Here is a 20,659-nt window from a genome sequence, read left to right as displayed (position 1 = left end):
CCCAACAGACAGCACTGTTCTTGTCATGATGTGACGAGGTAGAGAGATGACTTGTAAGGCCTCCCTAGGCAGAAAGAACCCAAAACAAGACTCAAGATTGGGCATAAGAAATGGGGGTTTTAATCTGAAGTCTCCCCAAAGGTCCCCAGAAATACAGCCTGCTCTCTGCATAGACAGTGTGTGGGGGTGAACACACAGACCTGCAGATTCAAATCCCCCCAAAATAAAGTTTATTCTTTGGCACTTCATACTAGGCAAGGGCTAATCATAATGTCAATTCAGAGAATAATTAGATCAATAAAATGCATCTGTTTCGGAGACAACCTCATAGAGACCAGTTTTGATTCCATGGGCACAAGGTAAGGGACCCAAAAGAGGAAGACAGCAGAGGGAGGGTTAAGGGGAGTAATTAGCCAGTGACTAAATGTCATTTTCCTTGAGTCAAGTGATTCTCATTTTATTCAAGTGTCCTGGAAATGCTGGAGATTTTTTTTCTTTTCATTTTGGGGAATTCTTTTTGGTCCAATGAATAACTTTCAATCATCTGCTTTTAAAAGTATTGTGCAATTTCTAAATAATTTTTTTTTTTTTTTTTAAATCAGGCTGACACTGCCAATTGCTGCTGGTTGGGGTTTTCTGAATCACCTACAGAGGGAGGGCTGTTTTGCCGAGAGCCTGTCTGGGAAATCGGCTTATATAGTCTGTGCCCCGAAGCATCTGTTTCTTCAAAGATGTAGCCAGGGGGCTCAGGGTATGAAGCCAGGCACCTAGCCATCTCCTTGGGAGTAAAGCTGACAGCATACGTGGTCTGGCTTTCCACCGGGATATTTCCTCGGGGCACAGACATGGGGGGCTTACAGCTTTTGGTACTGATGGGTGGGTGGGGCACATAGTGGGCCCGCGTGGTGGTCAGACAGTCCAAGGGCTCGGTGGGAAGGTTCAGCTGGGGAACGGGCTTGACTGGCTCCATGCGCCTGCTGGCCCACTGCTTGTAGTCGTCCTTGGTGGTGGTGGAGCTTTCAAAGTGCCCGCCCTTCTTGACACAGAGCACAGGTCGGCAGGACTGAGCGGGGGCACCCTTAGAGTATGTGTAATCGGCCTGCACTGTTGTCAGAAAGTCCATCTTTTCTTCAGGAGGGAGATAGGGGACAGGAGCTTTGGAGAACATCTGGGGTGTTGGCCAAGCTTGGTACTTATCTCGAAACTCAGTGGTGTTAGAGAAAGGTGTGTCCAGCCCACGGGGCCCAGCTGGAGGTTTCAAGCTCTTGGCTCGTTCTCCCATCAGACCCCGGTAGAACTGTTTGTGGGTGGTGAGGCTGTCAAAGGGGATTTCACAGGGTCTGAACTTCTCCATCTCATGCACAAAGCGCTTCTCCAGAGGGTGGGCCACGTAGCTCAGCTTGTAGTTGGTCACGTCCTCCAGGGGGATGTTACAGAGCTTGGGCAGGGCCGGAGGCTTACAACTCACGGTGTTCACTAGGCCCTTTATGGAGTACTCATCCTGGTGTGTGGTTCTACTATCAAACTTGGTTGATGCTGGCCGGTAGTGGTGTTCCGGACGAAGTAGCTCTCGTTTTGGTTGGTTCCAGGGTAAATAATCAGCTGAAAATAAAGCAGAAGTGGTAATTACTCATAAATCAATTCACTCAGCCTGCATGCATTCCAAGGGGCCTCCAAAGCCATAAGCTAATCTCCAGCAAGATGTTCCTTGAGACAAAGGAGGAATAGAGTGGATCTCCTGCCACCACTTCAACCAAGGGCTTGACGTTTCAACTTTATGGTATTTAAAAGTTACTGTGGAGACAATTTATAGGAGTCTCATCACACTCTACAATGCTGCACAAAGAGATTTTAGAGGGTCCACAGCCATGGAAGATCCAAGAAATCGATTCCAACCACTCGCTTACCCTAATCCAGAACAGTCCCATTCCTCTATGGGGACGGAACCCTCTCTGAATCAATACAGAGTGACTGGGAAGATGCATGTGGTGCTTTGAGACGGGATTCACAACCCACCACTAGTGGACTGCCAGCCAGATAAACCAGGCCTCCCTAGTATCCATGGGGTAACTACTGTGTCCCTAAAACCCATATATCTAATCCACATAAACCAAATATGTTGCTCCAAGGGAATAAGGGCATTGTATTGGCTGGTGAGAGAATAGCAGCAACCTCTTGTATAGAGTTATTATGTGATAGGAAGTACTTTCTATGTTAACCTTTTAAATCTTCAGACAGCCTTAATGAGGTAGGGACCATCGATATGCCCATTTTACAGATGCAGAAACAGAGGCACAGAAAAATTAAGGAAATTGCTCAAGGTCACATGGCTAGAAGTAGAAAGCATGGATGCAAATCCAGATCCAGAATCCATGCTGTGAACCACTCCACTAGCTGGTTCTGACAATTAAGGAATGCTGACTATGTCCTAGTCAATTGAGCTCAGGGCTTTCCATACCTGATATTGTTTCATCTTCACAATAACCCTTTGCAACAGGTATGACTGTCTCCATTTTACAGATTTCCAAAACCAAAATTCAGAGAGACTAACATACTTGCCCAAAAGTCACATTGCTTGGGAGTTAAAAGTTGGAATTTAAACCACATAGTTGACTCCAAAACTATGCTCTTCTGACAGCCTACATCACTGTTAGGAATGCTGTATTTCTAAATAGAGTGAAGGTTAAAGTAAAAGAAAAAAACTACTAACAAATAATCAGGGAAGATTTTCAGGAGGAGGAGAAGAATTTCAAAATGTTTAAACAATGAAAGGATTGGCAGCTGTATCTAGCAGATGTATGTCTAAGAGGAACCTCTGCTGTGGGACTGGAATAGCCAAGATAGCAGGAGGTCTGCACCAAAGGAAATCTTCCCTAGAGATGGTCCCCATGCATCTTGAGGAGCAAGTGTTGTCCTCAGACAGCACTACAGGGGCTTTTAAAGTATCTTCAACACACAAGGCAGCGTTGAGACTGGAAATCCAGGTGAGAAAAGTGGGACAGAAAACAATGCCATTCAAACACCTCCACACTGCTGCCATTCTTTCCATAATAGTTGACTCAAATCCAGTCCTACATTGCTTCCATTGAGCCTGTCAATAACCAGATCTAAAGTAGCCAATATGGGACTTCTGGTCAAGATGGCTCAGTAAACACTGTGCTCACCGCCTCCCACAACCAATCAAAATTACAAATAAATTATAGAATCTTCATTGAGATCCACCTGAAGACTAGCTGAACAAAAGTCCTATAACTCAGGATATAAAGAAGCCATAAGGAGACTGGTAGAAGGGGTGGAGATGCAGAATGGGCTGGTCCCACACCCACATTTGGTGGTTAAGAAACAGGAGTTGTATCTCTGCCATGAAGTTCTCTCCTTAAGAGTAAGGTCTCCTAACCCCACACAGGCTACCCAGCCTGAGGCTCCAGTGCCAGCGAGAGAAGTCCCCATAACATCTAGCTGTGAAAAAGCAGCATCGGAGTGAGACATAGGGCTGCTGGAGTCCCAGGTGTTCCTGTTGAAGGACTGAGCACAGAATCACTGGATCACAAACTTATACACTCTTGGCTCCAGCTCAGGGGCAGCAGCACGAAAAGTGCCAGGGACCTTTGGGGAAGAACTGAATTGCCTAACTTCAGGGCAAGAGCTGGGAGGCAGGGGTCAGGACAGCTCTCTCCAGGGACGGAAGTGCTTGAAGGTGCTATTATTCCTTTGTTGAGCACTCATCCCACCCACCCAGCAGGTGTGGGACGGTGCCAAATCTGAGCTCTCCATCAACCGAGCTAACACTGTTCACTCCACCCCAGGGATTCCCTGAGACCCCACCACACTCATGTGCCTGCTAAACCTCTTCCAGAGGCTTTCCACATAAGTGGCCTGCCTTGGTTCATGCTTCACACTTTTCTAAAATCTCTCAAAGGCCCACAAACCCCAAACAAGCAGCAGATTACCTCCGTGTGCCCTGTAACTTTTGCCAAGCAGCCCCAAACCCAGCATAAGTGGCAACCGTCTCAATTTGGATTGTAACTTCCATCAGATAGCCCCAAGTCTGGCATAAGCTGCAGCCAGTATTGGCTTGGAACATAGCTTCAACTAAGCATCCAAAAGTCTGGCACAAGTGGCAACTGGTCTCAGCTCACATTGTGGTATGCACCAAAGGGTCCCAAGCTCAGCACTAGTGGCAGCTGGCCTCAGTTCACAACATAACCTCTCACAAGAGCCTTCAAGCCCAGCACAAGAAGCTCCAAACCACAGATCACTTTGTAGCTCCTATCAGGGGACACCAAGCTAAGCACAAATGACAGCTGAACTTGGTATGAACCAGAGCCCCTCTTAAGAGGCTCCAGGACCAACACACCCAGTGGCCGACTTCAGACCACACCAGAGGACCACCCAACCTACTCCACAAATGACACACCCAAAGGACAGACTAGTCTGGTACCACAGCCCCACTAAATCAACTCCCGCTCCCTGGAATCAGCCCCTGCACAACAGCTTGCCCACTGTAGTCTCAAGCATCCCTCCCAGCCCGTCAGCCTGAGGGTCAATCCCACTCATTGATGTGCCAACAGCAATCAAGGCTCAAATACAATAGGAGGGCACACACAACCCACACAAGGGACACCCCTGGAACACCCATCTCAGGTGAATAGGGAGAATGCACACTGGGCCTCGCAGGACACCTACTACATAAGGTCACTCTGCCAAGACCAAGAGATGTAGCAGATCTACCCAATACATAGAAACAAACATAGGGAGTCAGCCAAAATGAGGAAACAAACATGTCCCAAATGAAAGAACATGACAAAACTCCATAAACAGAACTAAATGAAATGGAGACAAGCAATCTACCATGTTTCCCCCAAAATAAGACTTAGCCGGACAACCAGCTCTAATGCGTCTTTTGGAGCAAAAATTAATATAAGACCCAGTATTATATTATACTATACTATACTATACTATATTATACTATACTATATTATAATATACTGGGTATATTATATTATACCCAGTATTATAGTAAAATAAGACCAGGTCTTATATTAATTTTTACTCCAAAAGACGCATTAGAGCTGATTGTCCAGCGAGGTCTTATTTTCAGGGAAACACAGTAGCAGATACAGAGTTTGACATATCGGTTATAAGGATGTTCAATCAACCTAAGGGAAAAATAGATAAACTTAGTGAGAAATTCAACAAAGAGATAGAAACAATAAAAAAGAAACAAAAATGAAGAATACAATGACTGAAATAAAGAATAAACTAGAGGGAATCAACAGCAGATTAGATGAAGCCGAGGAAAGAGACACACAGGGAGCTGTTATTGTTGTTTTTCTAGTGACATGCCTGCACTAATTCTATAGAATTTTATCTCCCCTGCAGTGTGTGGCCACTGATATTTCAGGTCAGCTTGTTTTGTTAATGGTTTTTATTATTAAGCCTAGATTCCTAAGAGTCACCCTGCATCAGCATAGTTTAGTAATCAGTCAATGATTGATCATAAGTTATGCTTAAGTACCTTAAACCAATAAGGCTTTTACCCTTTGCTAATGGATATGTGTGTGTGTTGGGTAATCGTCAAAGATCAGGCACTTTACAAGTCTGCCCAGCTTTTATTTTCTGCTGGGCTTTCTCATGTCTCCTCTGCACCTGCACTAGGCATGATATTCAGCCAAGGAAGATGAATAGATAACTCGGCCTTGTCTCTGATCTCCCTTCAGCTTGTACACTGCCCTTGCCCATATGCACAGTCTTCCAGACCACCAGAAATATGTATGAGTTATCAAGAGCCACTATGTCTTTCTTATTTTCTGGATCTCCTTGTTAAATTTCTGACTGGTCTGCTGCTTGCCCCAACTAGTACTGCAACCTCATGCTAGCTGCAAAAGTTGTCTTCCCTAATTTTTTGCCATTGAGTTTGTTGTTGGTTTTATTGAACCCCCTAGGTAGGCACTCCACTCTGAATCAACTCAGCCCCCTCTGGCAGCAGAGCTGCTGGTTTTCACAACCTAACCTGCCCAGATGGAACCGGGGATGGGGGTGTGAGGGGTGATGGAAACCCTAGGATAAAACACCACAAACTCCCACTATTCATAACCATGCTTTAGTAGTTTGTCTTAAATAAATGCTTCTCAATTTGTTGTATGCCTTTCATTTCCTGAGCCCTGCAATGGTTGATTTCTACTGTTTTGTCCAGTTTTATTGTTGCTTTTCAGGCAGAGGATTTGCCAAGCTCCTCACGCCACCATTCTGGAAGTCTTGACATCCCCACCCCCAGGCACACTCAAGTTTATTTTAGGTTAATACTACCAATTATTTATTTTAAATTGGCTTCATTTTAATTGAAAATCTAATCTTTCTCCAAGAGCCATTAATGGCTCTATCAGCATCTTGAAAGCATTAGGGGCCTGAGAGGGAACCATCTTGCTGAATATAAACCACATGTTTTCCCGTCAGGCTTCAGGCCTCCCTGCAATGGGGGCATCTACCTGTAGATGCCTACACACTGCCTGAAGGTCCGTGGGGGCGGGTAGGACAGGGCTTTTCTGGCCCTCTTCTGTGATGGATGAAGTGTTATGAAAACAGGTTCCTAGGCCTCATGTGATTTCTGATACCCAACAATACAGTTGAAACCACATTATTATCCAAACTTCTGACTTCCTCCACCCAGCATATATTACAGAAAAACCTCCACAAGACCCTGAAAACCTCAGAATTCCACATGACAAACTATTCACAAGCATGAAAAGCCATCAGTAAAGCCCGTCAAGGCCAGGGTGTCATATGGGTAATTGGCAAGAACCTCTTTAAAAGGGATTCCATTCAATAACATGTCTTTTTAAAAAACTTAGCTAAACCTAAAGCTGAGCATCAAGTAATTACACTCTCAATCTTTCCAATTGCACAGTGTTTTGAAAATGTCAAAATTACAACCAAATGCTGCTGGAGCATATTTTACTGGTGGTTTCCTGGACGCTAGTAGAGGTGCTGGCCATAAGAGTAGAAAGGGAAAAGTTTGAATATTTTTCCTGTAGAACCATAGTAAGTATAGCACGTAGACATAACATAGATGGCACCCTTTGAAATACACATATTTAATGAGCTTCGTCTTTGTTGTTGTTTTTCTTTTCCTTTGGAAAGAAAATCAACGTATGGCCATAAAACCATGAAGGTTGCTGTGGAAAAGACTTACTAAAGCAGCAAAAATTTCCACAAGAAACAAATAAGTGATTGAAAGATGATACTCCCAGAGATAAGGCAAGGGTGTGGCCCCTCACCCATGCCCGAGGTTCTGCAGGACTGACCTAAGGGCAGAATAAATGTCCTGGGGCTTCCCCAAGCTTCACTCCTGCTCTTGGCCAGTACCCAGAACAATAGGCTGGCTGGGGATTTGTGTAAATCTAATGCCAAACCGTGTCACCTAGAGTCCTTGTAAACAATGGTCCAGAACCATTCATCTATATATTTCCTCATTAAACACACCTTTGTCATTTCATCCCCTGTGCGAAATGCTGGGGATACATGTGTTGGGCATTCAAGGCCCAGCTTTAGAAGCCATTACATGTCACAGGGATATATTTGTAATGGAACAAATAAGTCATTTAAATTAATAGAATATGGTAAGTAGGCCTTACTCAAAAAGAAACTATTAAGACACATAGGTTGCAGACTGGCACCTATGGGTCAAATCTAACTACAAATATGTTTCCTTTGGCTACACACTGATTTGTTTGATTTTAAATCTGAATTTCAGAGTACTATGAAATCAAGCCCAAGTGTGCATGTCGCCAGCCAGAACAGACTCCCTCCCTCCCTCTAAGCATACCTGGTTCTGAGCAGTCCTATTGATACTTGACTTGTATTTGTTCATTAATTCTGAATAAATATGTAAGCAGTGAACAACAGGTGCCAGAATTTTAAGAAAAATGCAGAAGAAAATAGGTTTTTCTCAATTTTAACTTTATCAATAGAGAAAAGTCAGCCACGATTCCATTTTAGTAGTGGAATATTCTTCTCTGGTTTACAGAGGGCAATTTTAGATGTACTTGTTTAGAGAAAAGGAGGATTATGGGAGAGCTGGAGGTGGAAGAGACTAAAGCATAAGTATTAGATTGTTTTTTTCTGTGTGTTTATTTTGAGGAGCATTTTGCGGAGAGGAACAGGGAGGACTTTTCTTTAAATAATGACATTGGGCTACTATGTCCTTGCCAACTACTAAGGTAAGCAAAGAGTAGTTCTCACTCCCAGACCTCTCCTTGCACCTAGGGTGAGGTAGGGAAGGGAACTGAGCTAAGCATGGAGTTGCTTTGAAGAGCCTCTATCTATGGCAGGATTCGTAAATCCAAGAGGCCCATAAGGAGTGTGTGGAGGAAAGGAGAGTTTGTAGCTGGAAGTGCCTACCTCCTCCTCCATCAGAGGGAAGCGCTCACTCCAGCTTGTACCTGCTTCCTGCCTGCTCAGTGTCCATGTTGTCCCATTTCTTGCCTCCCTGTAAACACTGGACGAAAAGAGAAGATGAGCCCTTTGGAAGCAAGAGTGCCACCTGGTTGTACTGACTCCTTTATAAAGCATCTACTACAGTGCCTGCCTTGTTGGGGGTAACTGGCAAAGAGAAAGAGAGATCCCTGCTTTCTAGGAGCTTACAGTCTGACCAAGGAGATAAATGTTAAGCAAAACAAAAGAAAATTACCCAATGAATTACAAAATGGAAGTACAAGGCACTCACAGAGCATAACAGGATATGTCTAGTCAGGCATGGGGGAAGGTTGGGAAAGGTCTCAAAGGGTGTGATATTTCTGCTGCTCGCTGAAGGACGAGTGCTAGACAGGGCAAGGGAGGAAGACTCTACAAAGAGGGAATAGCATGTACAACATGCCCAGAGGCAGAAAAGAAATGAAGGAAAGGAACAGAAAGAAGTTCCTGTGGAAGAGCAGAGGGGCACTGGGAGGAGGCAATAGAATCTGCAAGGCAGCAGAGGAGTTGGTAAAGGTTTGGGATTTTATCCTAAGAACCATAATAATTATTAAGGAGTTTTAAGCAGAGAAGAGGTCAAATCAGATTGCCATTTTTAAAGACCTCCTGGTTCCTTTCTGCGGAAAATGGATGAGAGCTGACCAGACCAGAAATATGCTCAGGTATATGCCCAGGTGTAGGCATAGAGAAGGCAGGATTAGGGCTTTGCTAGGAAGAAGCAACAAAAGGACAGAAGTGAGAGAGAGTAAAAAGACAGGCTGCAATGATATAACCTATAATAGGCCACATGGCGGACAGACATGGGAGGGGCTGATGGTGACAGAGAAGGTGAGGCATCAGTGGACTGGAGGTCCTAATGAGCCAGGGAATGGATAGAAAAGCCAGCAGAAGGACTGGATGTTGGGGTGCACAAAGGGGAAATCATTTCAGGGTATCACAACGTCCAGAATGTAGCTTGACAGAAGGTGACTACGGAAGTGGAAGAGGGCAGCACTAATGAAGCAGAAGAACAGAGACCACATTGCTGAAGAGGCCCACGTCAGTCTGGCCCTGAGTCCCAGCCCCTAGAAGCAGAGAAGCTCGGCCACATGCAGAATCTTCCAGAATGACAGATTTAGAGCTCCTAGAAGTGTTCAGAAAGATTCCTACATCTCCCAAGCCTCCCCCGAAGAGTTCCTGATAAACCTGGCCACCATTCCCATGGTCTCAGTGTGCGGCCTGTGCCCTATAGAGTGACTGCTACATGCTTGCCCTACACATATGACTCCATGTCCTGTCTCTCCGTCTAGACTATAAAGTCATAGCAGGTCACTACACTTCCTTCAGTTCCTAATGCCATGCCTGGGATGTAGTAAATAGTCAATTAGAATGAATCAATCCCATTTATATAAAGTTCAAAACTAGCAAAACTAAATAATGGGATTAAGTCAGCATAATGTTTCTATCCTGGGTGGGGAGGGTGACTGGATGGGAGTATATTTCTTGATCTGGGTGTTGTTTACATGGATGTGTTTAGTCAAAATTCATTGGTTTATATAATTATCATCTGAACATTTTTCTGTCTGTATGTTGTTTCCATATAACAAATTTTTATGAATTCATTTTAATGAATGAATGAATCACTCACTCAGTTGAAATGCTTTCCTAATGTAGGATTTCAACAGCAAGCTAAGGCAGGCATTGGCAAATATTCTACAAAAGGGAAGATATTAAGATATTTGCAAGCCATACCGTCTCTGTCACAACTACTCAACTTTGCTACTGTAGTACAAAAGTAGCCACATAATGCGTCACTGTGTGTCTCTGTTCCAACAAAACATACTTATGAATAGTGAACCTCGAATTTTATATAATTTTCTCGTGTCCTAAAATAGTCTTTTGATTTTTTTTCAATCATTCAAAATTTAGAAACCATTTTTAGTTCTCCAGGTGTACAAAAAAGGGCTGCAGGCCCTATTTGGCTCATGGGAAGTCGTTTGCCCAACCCTGGCGCTAAGAGTGCATTGTACAACACATCTCCTGGCCTACGTACAGGCTCAGCCTACCCTTCCCTCGATCTGCCCCTCAAGCACTCTCCCACCTTTATAAGTAGGCAGACACTCCATCTTGTCACCACATGGACGTTTACTGTCCCGTGGTTTGATGGGGTCCACTCGACAGACAAAATAGGGGTTGTAATCTTGTTTATACGTCGTAAGCAGGTCCATATTCTCTTCATTTGGGACGAATTGGTTGGGCTGGTGGCTCTTCACTGGTAACACTTTGTGAAGCCTAAAATCTCTCCTGTGAAGAAAATAAGCACATCCCATTGGGGCCCTTGGCTCAGAATAAGATCCATGGTTTCTATTCAACCCAATTCTATAAACATTTGCTACAAAGTCATCTTCTACTCTATCCCCCTAACTGCTCTTCCTCCTCTGTTTCCCGCTTTTGAGAAAGATACCACCATTCCCTTCTCACCCAAGCCAGGCTCCTGGATGCCATCCTGGATCCACCCCCTCAGCTCTAGACAATCACTTATCAAATGAGATCCCCTGCACCTCATCAGTCTGTCTTTCTCCCTTGGTTCAGACCCTGACCATTTCTCACTTGGATCATGTGACAACTGACCACCTGGGTTTCCTGCTTCATTCCTGCCAGTTCTACTTCAATCCCCTTAGTATAGTCAGAAAAATCCCTCTGAACTGAAAATTGGATCATTTCACTCCCCAGCTTAAAACTCTTCCTGATACAGCCCAATTTTCTAGCATGGTTTATACGCTTTCCTGGACGTGCCCCTGCCTCATGACCTAACCACATCTACCACCTCTCCCGCTGGCCCACATTCCACTCCAACCACAGTGGACCGCTGAGAAGGACTCTCTTCTCTGCCATCCGTCCCTCCAACCCATTCACTGTGGAGCTAACTTCTATTTTTCAGGTACCGCCACCTTCTTCTGTATGCTCCCAATAGCGTCTCCTGATAATATTTAGCTCCTTGCTCTACTTGACTTTATGGATAACCCAGAAGGGCAGAACAGTGCAATAAATTGAGACTGCGACTTTCATTTCTTTGCTATCCAGCATCAGTGCCCCCATTATTTCAGGGAATATGAAAACAATGGGATAGAAAAAGCAAAAGCATGATGGTCTTCACTGCACAGGAACCACTTTCTTCCCAAAGCATCCCACAATTACAGAAAGGCCAAGAAACTAACTGCACCACCACCCAGAACCACCCTGGCAACACCAGGGCTTGCAGTGCCCACCACGGCAGTCTCAGCTTACCATTTCTCAATGCAAACTCTCTTAAGCAAACATTTCTCCCCAAGGGCTTCTGCTTTTCACAACAGCCTGTTTTTGCCTTGAACCCATTTATTAAACTGGACAAGGGGAAGGCAGCTTTTCCCTGATGGTGCTTGCCAAAACAGCCTCGCCAAGGGAAGGGGGAGGTTTCCGGACAGGAAAACATCAGGCCCAAACACCAATAAAACCTACTTCCCGGCCGAAATCTGGAGCAGCATTACTGAGCCATGCTTGACTAGCAAAGGTAACACGCTCCACTGTAACCTGTCTTGCATGAATTATGCACATGGTTGTCAATAAGCGTAAACCAGGGCCTGAAAATGCTTGATAGGATGGGAGGAAGGAGTTAGGAAGCAGGAGAATTAGTCTCTCTAGGGCTCTAAGGAGGAAATAGGAGATGCTTCAGTTGAACTCCCAGTAACACCTTCTGGGTATTTTTTAAAAATATATCTCAGCAGCAGTTACAGGGTCTTCAGCCTGGACTGCCTTCCCAAGGGTCCCATGTTGGCAAACAGCAAGAAGAAGCTGAGTGACCTGAGGCCTCTGGAAGCCAACCATGTATAAATCGGAGCTTATGGCGGAAGTGGGCTAAACAACCACCCAAGGGTCACTTCTACACTTCCACCCTTCTTAGCAGACCTCATGCCAGTGTCTGCTTAATACTAAATCAATTGAAACAGGAAATGAGGAACGGAGGCCCTAGGCAACAGAGAGGAATGCAAATTTCCAGAAAACCCTGTCTGAAACCCATCGACTTTTGTTGGAAATTTTGTGTTCTCAGGGGAGTGCTCCCAAGGGAAGATGAGCTCTCATCACTCCCAAAAAAGGCAAGCGATAAGGAAAAAAGCTGAATGCCCAGGCTGCCCACCCCCTACCCCCTACCCTACCCTCTCAATCCCAGAGCAGCCAGGAATGCTTTCCAGTCATGGGCCTGCCATGCTCTGGGACCCTGCAGACAGGCCATAACGTCCTCTTCTCCTACTGAGGGAACCAACTTCCCTTCAGAGACACTGTGAGAACCTTCCTTCAAGGGCTGCCAAGCTCTCTGACAACTAACGTGTGCTTAATGCCGCATCTACTGCTGTTTCTACAGGAAAAGAGCAGACAAATGCCCACAACCAAACTCACCAGTTCATGGACTATCCCGAAGTTGGTTACTCAAAGACAAAAGCTGAAGCAGCAAAATCCTTGCTTACCATGTTTAGGAAAAGAAATTGTTAATCGAATCTCTTTCCCCAGTACAAAAATCGAAGTTCCTTTGTAAAAGTACATCTGTCGTTGAATATACTAATCAGCCATAACTAAGGAAAACGATCTCGGAGGCGGGGGGTGGGGAATGATCTATTTCTGAAGAGAAATTAAATTCATGTAATACCTCCCCCCACCCAGAAATATGTATTGTGGCTTAAGGTTGAATTTAATCAGAATTTATGTGTTTTCTCATTATGTTTTTATGTGGAGAACATTCACGGAAACCTATCATTAACCACAACGTAACTGCATGTCCCCAATCTCACATAATCTTACGGCCCTTAAGTTCACGTAACAGAAAAGTCTATTTTACCCTTCCCAGAAATTGCTCAAATTTAGTAGCTTTTATTTCAAAAACACTCCCCTCTCTTCCTGTGTTACATTTCCTAGTCCCTGTGCCCATTGTGACTATGAACCAAGAAAAAAAATTGGTCAAAGATGTGAAATTTCTTTTAGGCACATAGCCATAAAAGTTATATAGTATGGTAGGCCAAGAGTTAAACTCCGAGTTAAGCAAAGGTTCAAGTGGCCCTGCTGGGAGAGTCGTAACAACTTGACTTCCAATCATTACGCAAAGTTAAAGAAAGGTGTTTGACAAAAGTCTGACAAAAGGAAAGAAGAAATAACATAACAGCGAACTAGCTTTGGGAGCCTAGAAGTAGGAAATGAAGATTTTCACAGCAATAAAGGGGCCACGGGATCCTTTCTTGAAAACCTGTTATTAATGTTTATCTGTGAAAACTTCAGAATTTGTTAATGTGCCCAATTAATCAATCATATTAAATGGAATCCATTTTAAAAAGAGTTCCTCCTGTTGCCCAAAACCAATCTCTTCACTCCTACCCTAAATCCCTTCCCTTTTTCTCAAGAACCTCATCTATGGACCATCTTCTGGTCTGTAGTTTAACCTTTTCCTCCTACTGGCTTCTTTCTGTCAGTATTTAAACCTGCTCCAATATTTCACAACTTTAAAGGAAAAAACTATGTATGACCCAACACTTACTGGAGTCCACTCTCCTCCATTCCTCTCTGGTCTACAGGTACAGACTTGCCTTCCTCACCTCTCATTCATGCTCCACCCACAAAATCTGATTCTACTCCATCCTTGCTCCAGCCGAGGCCTGCAAAGTACCACCTTGTTTCCGAATCCAATCACTGGTCCGTCTGTATCATCTTAATAATATCCATCCTCTCACTCATTTTTTAAATACTCTCTCTCTTGACTTCTGAGATACTCCTTATGGCTTGTCCTCTCTCTCAGTCTCCTCTATGGAATTTGGCTCTTTGTCAATTTACTTCACTTCGTTACTTCCACACATAATTCTAAAATTTCCCCAGTTTAAAGGGCACCCTCTAAGGAAACCATTATGTTATCGCAGGCAGGTTGGGGTGCCCATCCCAGCACACTGGGAAGGATCCCTACGCTGATTCAAAGGGCTTGATTCATGTCCCCGATCCTGATAAGGACAGACTGAGCCCTCCCCATCCTCATTGTGACAGACAGGATTCTAAGTACCTGCCTCCATGATGCAGGTTACGTAGTACCTCTCTCCTGCTCTACTCGCTCATCTCCTCAACCCCCACTAAAGCTGAGGCTAACATCTGTCACCACTTCATATAAACTCTGGACAAAATATAAAAACAACTACCTGTGAGCACTAAAGAGCAACCAAGATAAGCAGCTTCTGGATGAGAGCCAACAGGTAGAAGAAGGGAATGGCACTGGGTAGGTTTCTGTATAAGTCTCCATTTTGTTTCAAAGCTTCCAGTCTGAAGGCAGGTTCCAGTCTGTGCTAGGTAAGGCAGCTAAAATGTGAACAGAACAACTTGCATCTTTCTTGACTAAAGAACCAGAGGACCAAGTTTTGAGGCAACCACGGGTGTCAGAAAGTGAAGAAGGAATTCTGAAAAGGAGAGAACCAGAGACAGGAAGCCTCAAGTTCTATATATCAACTGGCCCCAAGTCTCAGGCTGATGTCACATGCATGAGGTGGATATCACGTAACCATGCTAAAGGTAAAGAACTGAACTGAGATTTGAGCTGCCACCCAAGACACAGAGTTTGCATTTTCAGTCCAAACAAGTTACCTCCTATCCACTTAAAAGGAAAAAAAAAAATAAAACACTCTTCAGAGGAATGTAGAAAAATCCAGTTTCCACAACATAACATTAACAATGTACAGAATCAATCCAAAATTATTTGGGATACAGACACATGTGACACACTCAAGAAACAAAAAAAAGGATAATCATAAATACCAATCCCAAGTAGACCCAGATGTTAGAATTAAAGCAGCTATTTTAACTATGCTCAATTACAAAAAGCAAAATCAGGTCATGATGAATTAAAAGAAAACCACAGAAGAGAAATAAAAACTAAATTAAAAAGAACCAAATATATGTTCTAAAACTGAAAAATACAGTCTCTGAATAAAACATTCACTGGATGGCCTTAATATCAGAATGGAGATGGAAGAAAGACTCAGTAAACTTGAAGATAGATGAATAGAAACTATCCGATCCAAAAAACAGAGAGAAAAAAGACCAGGGGAAAAAAATGAATGGAGACAGGAAAAGTAAATACTTGGAGAAATAATAGCCAAATTGGCCTCAAATTTAATCAAAGACACATAACATGAAAGGCTCTGAAATTGCTCAGGCAAGTCCAGTGCTGACACCTATTTCTGCATGTCTTCATTAATTCTCAGGCCCAGTACACAGAGGGGAGTAAGTGTACCCCTGGGATATATCTGAGTAGAGAAGCCAAGTATGTATTTGAACAGAAAGTGTATACCATTCGATGGATAGGGAGAGACTCACGCCTACTACCAACTTCCTTGCTTCTTTCCTAGCTTTTGGAGAGGCTACCAAACGCTCTTTCTCTTTCAGTTCTTCCCTGTCTTACTCTCAGTTTACCCAAAAGTCTTGTCAGTAAGTGAAGCCATCTATGCTGCCAACTCCATGCCCTCTGCCCTTCAGCCAAACCCATCAAGTCTGAACCTGATTCCATCTTCCCCCCGACATGTGCCATCTCCAGTTCACCCTACCCATGGTCCCACTCCATTTAGAATAAAAGTCTTACACAGTCTTGGACTCACCTCTTTGCCCATCTTTTGGCAGCTGGCTTTGCTAACAGAAATCATGTCACAAAATAGGACCCAAGTGTTTTACAGGGTAATGTGCCTAAGGGGAAATGAGGCTTGAAGTACAAACTTCTTATTCATAAATTCATCTTGGGTCTATCTGAACAAAAGGCAGATCCTATGCAGAAGAATTACCAAGGGCTGCAAAAAAATAGCTTCATACTAAGAAGGGCTGGAAATCACGATCATTCCCCTATGGCACCTGCTGTAAATCCCCAAGATTTACAGTCAGTAAGAGTTGTGTGCAGCTGTAATCATGCCTCGTGCTGGGATGATAACCTTTCCAGAAACCAGGTGGTTTTTGTGTCTGGGCTTAATCACCAAACCCGGCCAAGCCCTGTGCCACATGACTTTATCGTACAGCAGGTGGCAGCCCCACGTCCAATCTCAGAAATCAAGCCAGGTCAACCTTCCGATAGGGAAGTGGGTGGAACATTCTGGTAATAAGAGTTTTATGGGAAGAGGAGTGACAATCCATGCAGACACCAGGGTATGTAGATACAGGGCTGACCCATCCCTTCCCCCAGAAGCCTCTGGTTGGCATACTCAGAGGACAGCTTCTCTACATTTCCTGATAGGGAATAATTTTGTACACATATATGGACCAGACTCTCTGCGGAATTTATGAGGTTCAGGAAAGATGGTTGGTAAAATCTTGATTTCTGTTCATTTATTTCAATAAAAGTTCAATGGAACTCTGAAAAAAGAAAAACAAAAAACCAAAAAAACTCCTCCTGATAGGGACATAGTGTTGTCCTTGGTCTATAAACACTAGTGCCCAGCATGGCAGTCATAGAGCTGAAAAATGATGAAACTGAGGTACAGAAGAGAGAAAAGATGATCTCTGATTATTTCCCCCCTTAGTTCTCTTTGTGGGGAAGGAAATAAAAGAGAGGAGAGAAGTATCTCTGCTCTTTTTCCTTCCTATGGGTAACCTTGATCCCACCACTTTTTCTTTTTAAAACCCCTATGGTCATTAACAACTTGTTTTGGAAATTCTTTCCGCTTCTGCATTCCTCCACTTTGGCCACATCTTGACATGAATGATATTGTTACTCTGGCTCCGGCAGGGACAGAGGGACCTTCTGGGTGATATGTTTATTATTGTAAGTGACATGAGGCAAGAATAATTTAGGACAGGTCAGAGGGGAAGTTTGTGATTTGCAAAGCACCATTGGAAGGCAGAGGTGGGAGGGCACGTGTGGGGCTCCTTCTGGGGGGCTCAGAGCCAGGCGATGGAGCAGGGCTGCTGCCCCAGAGAGAGGGCTTATCCTCGTTCTCCTAAGCATGGGAGCAACAAACAAAAAGCATTCCCCAACACCCAATCCTCAAACACGCTTTTCTGTATTTCCAGGACAGGAAATAGATCCCTAGTATAACATTTGAAACTGTACCTTACTTTATATTCACAAGGCATTCTTCATTTCCTGCAAATTGGGTATAAAGAGATGAGAAGACCAACATCTAGAGACTGCATGTGATGTTGCAAGCCATTTCTCAACACAGCTCTTATCCTTTTGTACCAATTACATGTCTCTTAGGCATATGCCAAGGACTTTTCATCAGTGTTGACCAGGGTTTCTTAAAAGGAAAAGCAATGCTCTGGAAGGGTCTACATCTCTTGTTGTGTTCTTTGGGCTCTTAGAAACTAAGAATGCTTTTTTCTTGGTAAAACGAAGCCCAACCATTAAGGTTCATGTTGTTCAATAAATCATAGGTTGGAAAAAAGTTTGCGTAAATTACAATTTTTTCATGAGTCAGGACCCAGAAAGCTTGTGCTTAAACCAAATCATTTAAGAGAACTGCTTAGCATAAAAGTGACCTGAGGGCCAGCCCAATGGCTCAGGTGATTGGAGCTCCGTGCTCCTAACTCCAAAGGCTGCCAGTTCGATTCCCACATGGGCCAGTGGGCTCTCAACCACAAGGTTGCCAGTTCAACTCCTCTACTCCCGCAAGGGATGGTGGGCAGCGCCCCCTGCAACTAAGATTGAACACGGCACCTTGAGCTGAGCTGCCACTGAGCTCCCAGATGGCTCAGTTGGTTGGAGCACGTCCTCTCAACCACAAAGTTGCTGTTCAACTCCTGCAAGGGATGGTGGGCTGCGCCTCCTGCAATTAACAACGGCAACTGGACCTGGAGCTGAGCTGCGCCCTCCACAACTAAGACTGAAAGGACAACAACTTGACTTGGAAAAAGTCCTGGAAATACACACTGTTCCCCAATAAAGTCCTATACCCCTTCCCCAATAAAATCTTTAAAAAAAAAAAAAAGTGACCTGATTCAAGTCAAGCATCAGACAAGGCCCTCAACTCTCTCCCATTTTCAAGTTGCCCCATCCAATGGCTCCCACCAAGCTCAGAAATCCCTTGACTTCATTTCTCCCCTCTTGTGTCTTTTCTGCCCCATAGCCCAGACATGGACTTCTTCCTTTGGATCTAGGAGATAGCAGCTTTTTACAGGAACACTTCAGGCCTCCAACCCACCATTTCAACACAGGATATTTCCAGGTTACCAGGGGGTAACTTGGGGGCAGAATGAATATTAGAGATGTTCTGCTTAGCCTGGGTCACCTGGGACCGTTAGTAGAAAAGCACAAAATTATGAGGCACAGAGGGAGCAACAGCAAGAAAACTGACCAGGTCTTGAGAACCTGTAGTGTGCAGGTACTATGCTGGAACAATTTCATCTCCACCTCACAGCAATCCTGCCCTGTAGGGATGAGGAATGTCAGAGGCAAAGATGTGTCAGGTCTCATCTGGGAACTAAACTCTATAATCTGAAACACTGCCCAACTGCACTCAAAGATGTTTCTACTGCACTGGGTCACCAGTCACAGGTCACCACCTGGTGATCACTGAGTTGTCAATGGCAGATTCTGTTGGAGTCTTGCAACATGTAGAACAATCCTCAAATTGATCATTTCCCCTGACCCCCTTAATACAGATACCTCTGCAAACCAAATATACTAAGCCAGAACTGGATCTAAAGAATCAGAGTTTATAAGGCAAGAGAAATTTATAAGGAAATGTTCTTTGTTCCCATTCTTGAAGGGGATCCCAATTCAAACTCTACAGCATAATTTCAAAACAACTCACTCTTTCTCTATGATCAAGTTCTCTTTCACCACTGCCAACGTCACGACCACCACTCCAGCTGATCTGGAGCTTAGGTGCCAAAGCCCAAACCTCCTTTTTCAACAGCAGCCCCCTTTCCATCCCTTCCTTACTTAACCGCCAACTCTTCTTATGTAGATCAGTTTAGCCCCGCCCCTCTCCCACTCCCCACCCACCACACAAAAAATCCTTTTCATTGAAAAGAGATTGTGAAAAACCAAACAGGTTGATAAATGCAAGATTTTCTTTCAGCGATATAGCAAATTAACATTAAGGCATTAATAGCATATGTTGATATTGCACATTATTACGTTAACACTGTACATTATTACTGTACATTATTCCATGAGTGTTATACGTTCATATATTCATACTATTGCCCTCACCTTGATGTGGTCAGGACTTCCATTGGGATGGACCCTTTCTGGTACTCCAGCTTGGGCTTGAAGGACTCTCTGGGCAGGTAAGAGTGATAGAGAGGGTAGTTCTCGGTGTATTCGGAGAGAAGACATGGTTTCTCTGTTTTATCGTAAATCTTCGTCGGGAGATATGGACAGTGATGCCGCCTATAAAAACACATGAGCTTGGGTTGGTTACCTTCTTGTGAAGAAGACATCCAGTTTGATAATGTTACTTCCTCAAAATGTGACCCACACTATAAAATCATGACTGTGGGCATTGAAAACAGGAATTTTACTCTTCCTTTTCTCTACCAAACTATGCGAAGTGGCCAGAATTGTTTACATGAGCTAGAACTGCTATTGGTTAATTGCCAAAATCCCTTGGATCATAGAATTACACACAAGCATGGCTGATGTTCAGCCGTTACACTTGCCATGCTGCTTGTTGAAACACTTCCCTCATAATGGGTAAATGGTTGTGGCCAACAAGCCCTCTGAGTGACAACCCAGCTGCCCCAGACCCTCTCCCTGAGGCCTCCCCAAGCCTCCCAATCACCCAGAAAATAAGGGCTTAATACATGACAGGGTGTTCCAAGGCCGTGCTCTAGGGCCAGGATGCTGTCTTCCCTCATTGGCTTCCGGGTCCGAACATCATCCTTGCACACAAGTGGCCTCATATAGCGGAACCACCTCAGTTCTGAGTATACTAAATGTCACTGACTACATGAAACCATTTGCACTTTGAAAGTCTGGCTCCTTTATTCTTTCAAGTCTTACCTCAATTGTTACCTCCTTAGAAAGACTTCTACTGATCATTTCAAACCTAAAATACACCCCATCACCCCTTCCCTCTCATAGTTCTCTTATCCCCGTGTATGCCTTTCTCATCACTCACTGTTATCTGTAATTTGTATGTTTGTCTATTGCCTGTCTCCTCTGTCAAGCTCAGGACCTTCTCTATCTTGTTCACTGCTATATCCCTAATACTTTATA

General features: G+C 44.1%; 1 protein-coding gene across 1 annotated transcript; it reads right to left on the bottom strand.

Moving 5' to 3' along the window:
• Positions 1-598: 598 nt before the first annotated feature.
• Positions 599-19,689, bottom strand: SAXO1 (stabilizer of axonemal microtubules 1). The gene is made up of 3 exons (XM_033123784.1): positions 19,652-19,689; positions 10,553-10,755; positions 599-1,602 (listed from the first exon to the last, which is right to left on the bottom strand). The coding sequence occupies exons 1-3, from the start codon at positions 19,672-19,674 to the stop codon at positions 599-601; spliced, it is 1,230 nt and encodes a 409-aa protein (XP_032979675.1). The 5' UTR covers positions 19,675-19,689.
• Between the last annotated feature and the right edge of the window lie 970 nt (positions 19,690-20,659).

Source organism: Rhinolophus ferrumequinum, chromosome 12, assembly GCF_004115265.2.
Source record: "Rhinolophus ferrumequinum isolate MPI-CBG mRhiFer1 chromosome 12, mRhiFer1_v1.p, whole genome shotgun sequence".
NCBI lineage: Eukaryota > Metazoa > Chordata > Mammalia > Chiroptera > Rhinolophidae > Rhinolophus > Rhinolophus ferrumequinum.
Note: the sequence above shows the minus strand (reverse complement) of the source record. Positions and strands in the feature narration are given on the sequence as shown.

What these genes read in the sequence shown, in the direction of transcription:
- SAXO1 (XM_033123784.1), bottom strand. Translation starts at nt 19,674, where the DNA reads ATGGAAGTCCTGACCACATCAAG. An exon ending in GAAGTCCTGACCACATCAAG is followed by an intron (nt 10,756 to 19,651) that starts GTGAGGGCAATA and finishes TTTTCTTCACAG; the next exon opens with GAGAGATTTTAGGCTTCACA. An exon ending in GTGTCTGCCTACTTATAAAG is followed by an intron (nt 1,603 to 10,552) that starts GTGGGAGAGTGC and finishes CTTTATTTTCAG; the next exon opens with CTGATTATTTACCCTGGAAC.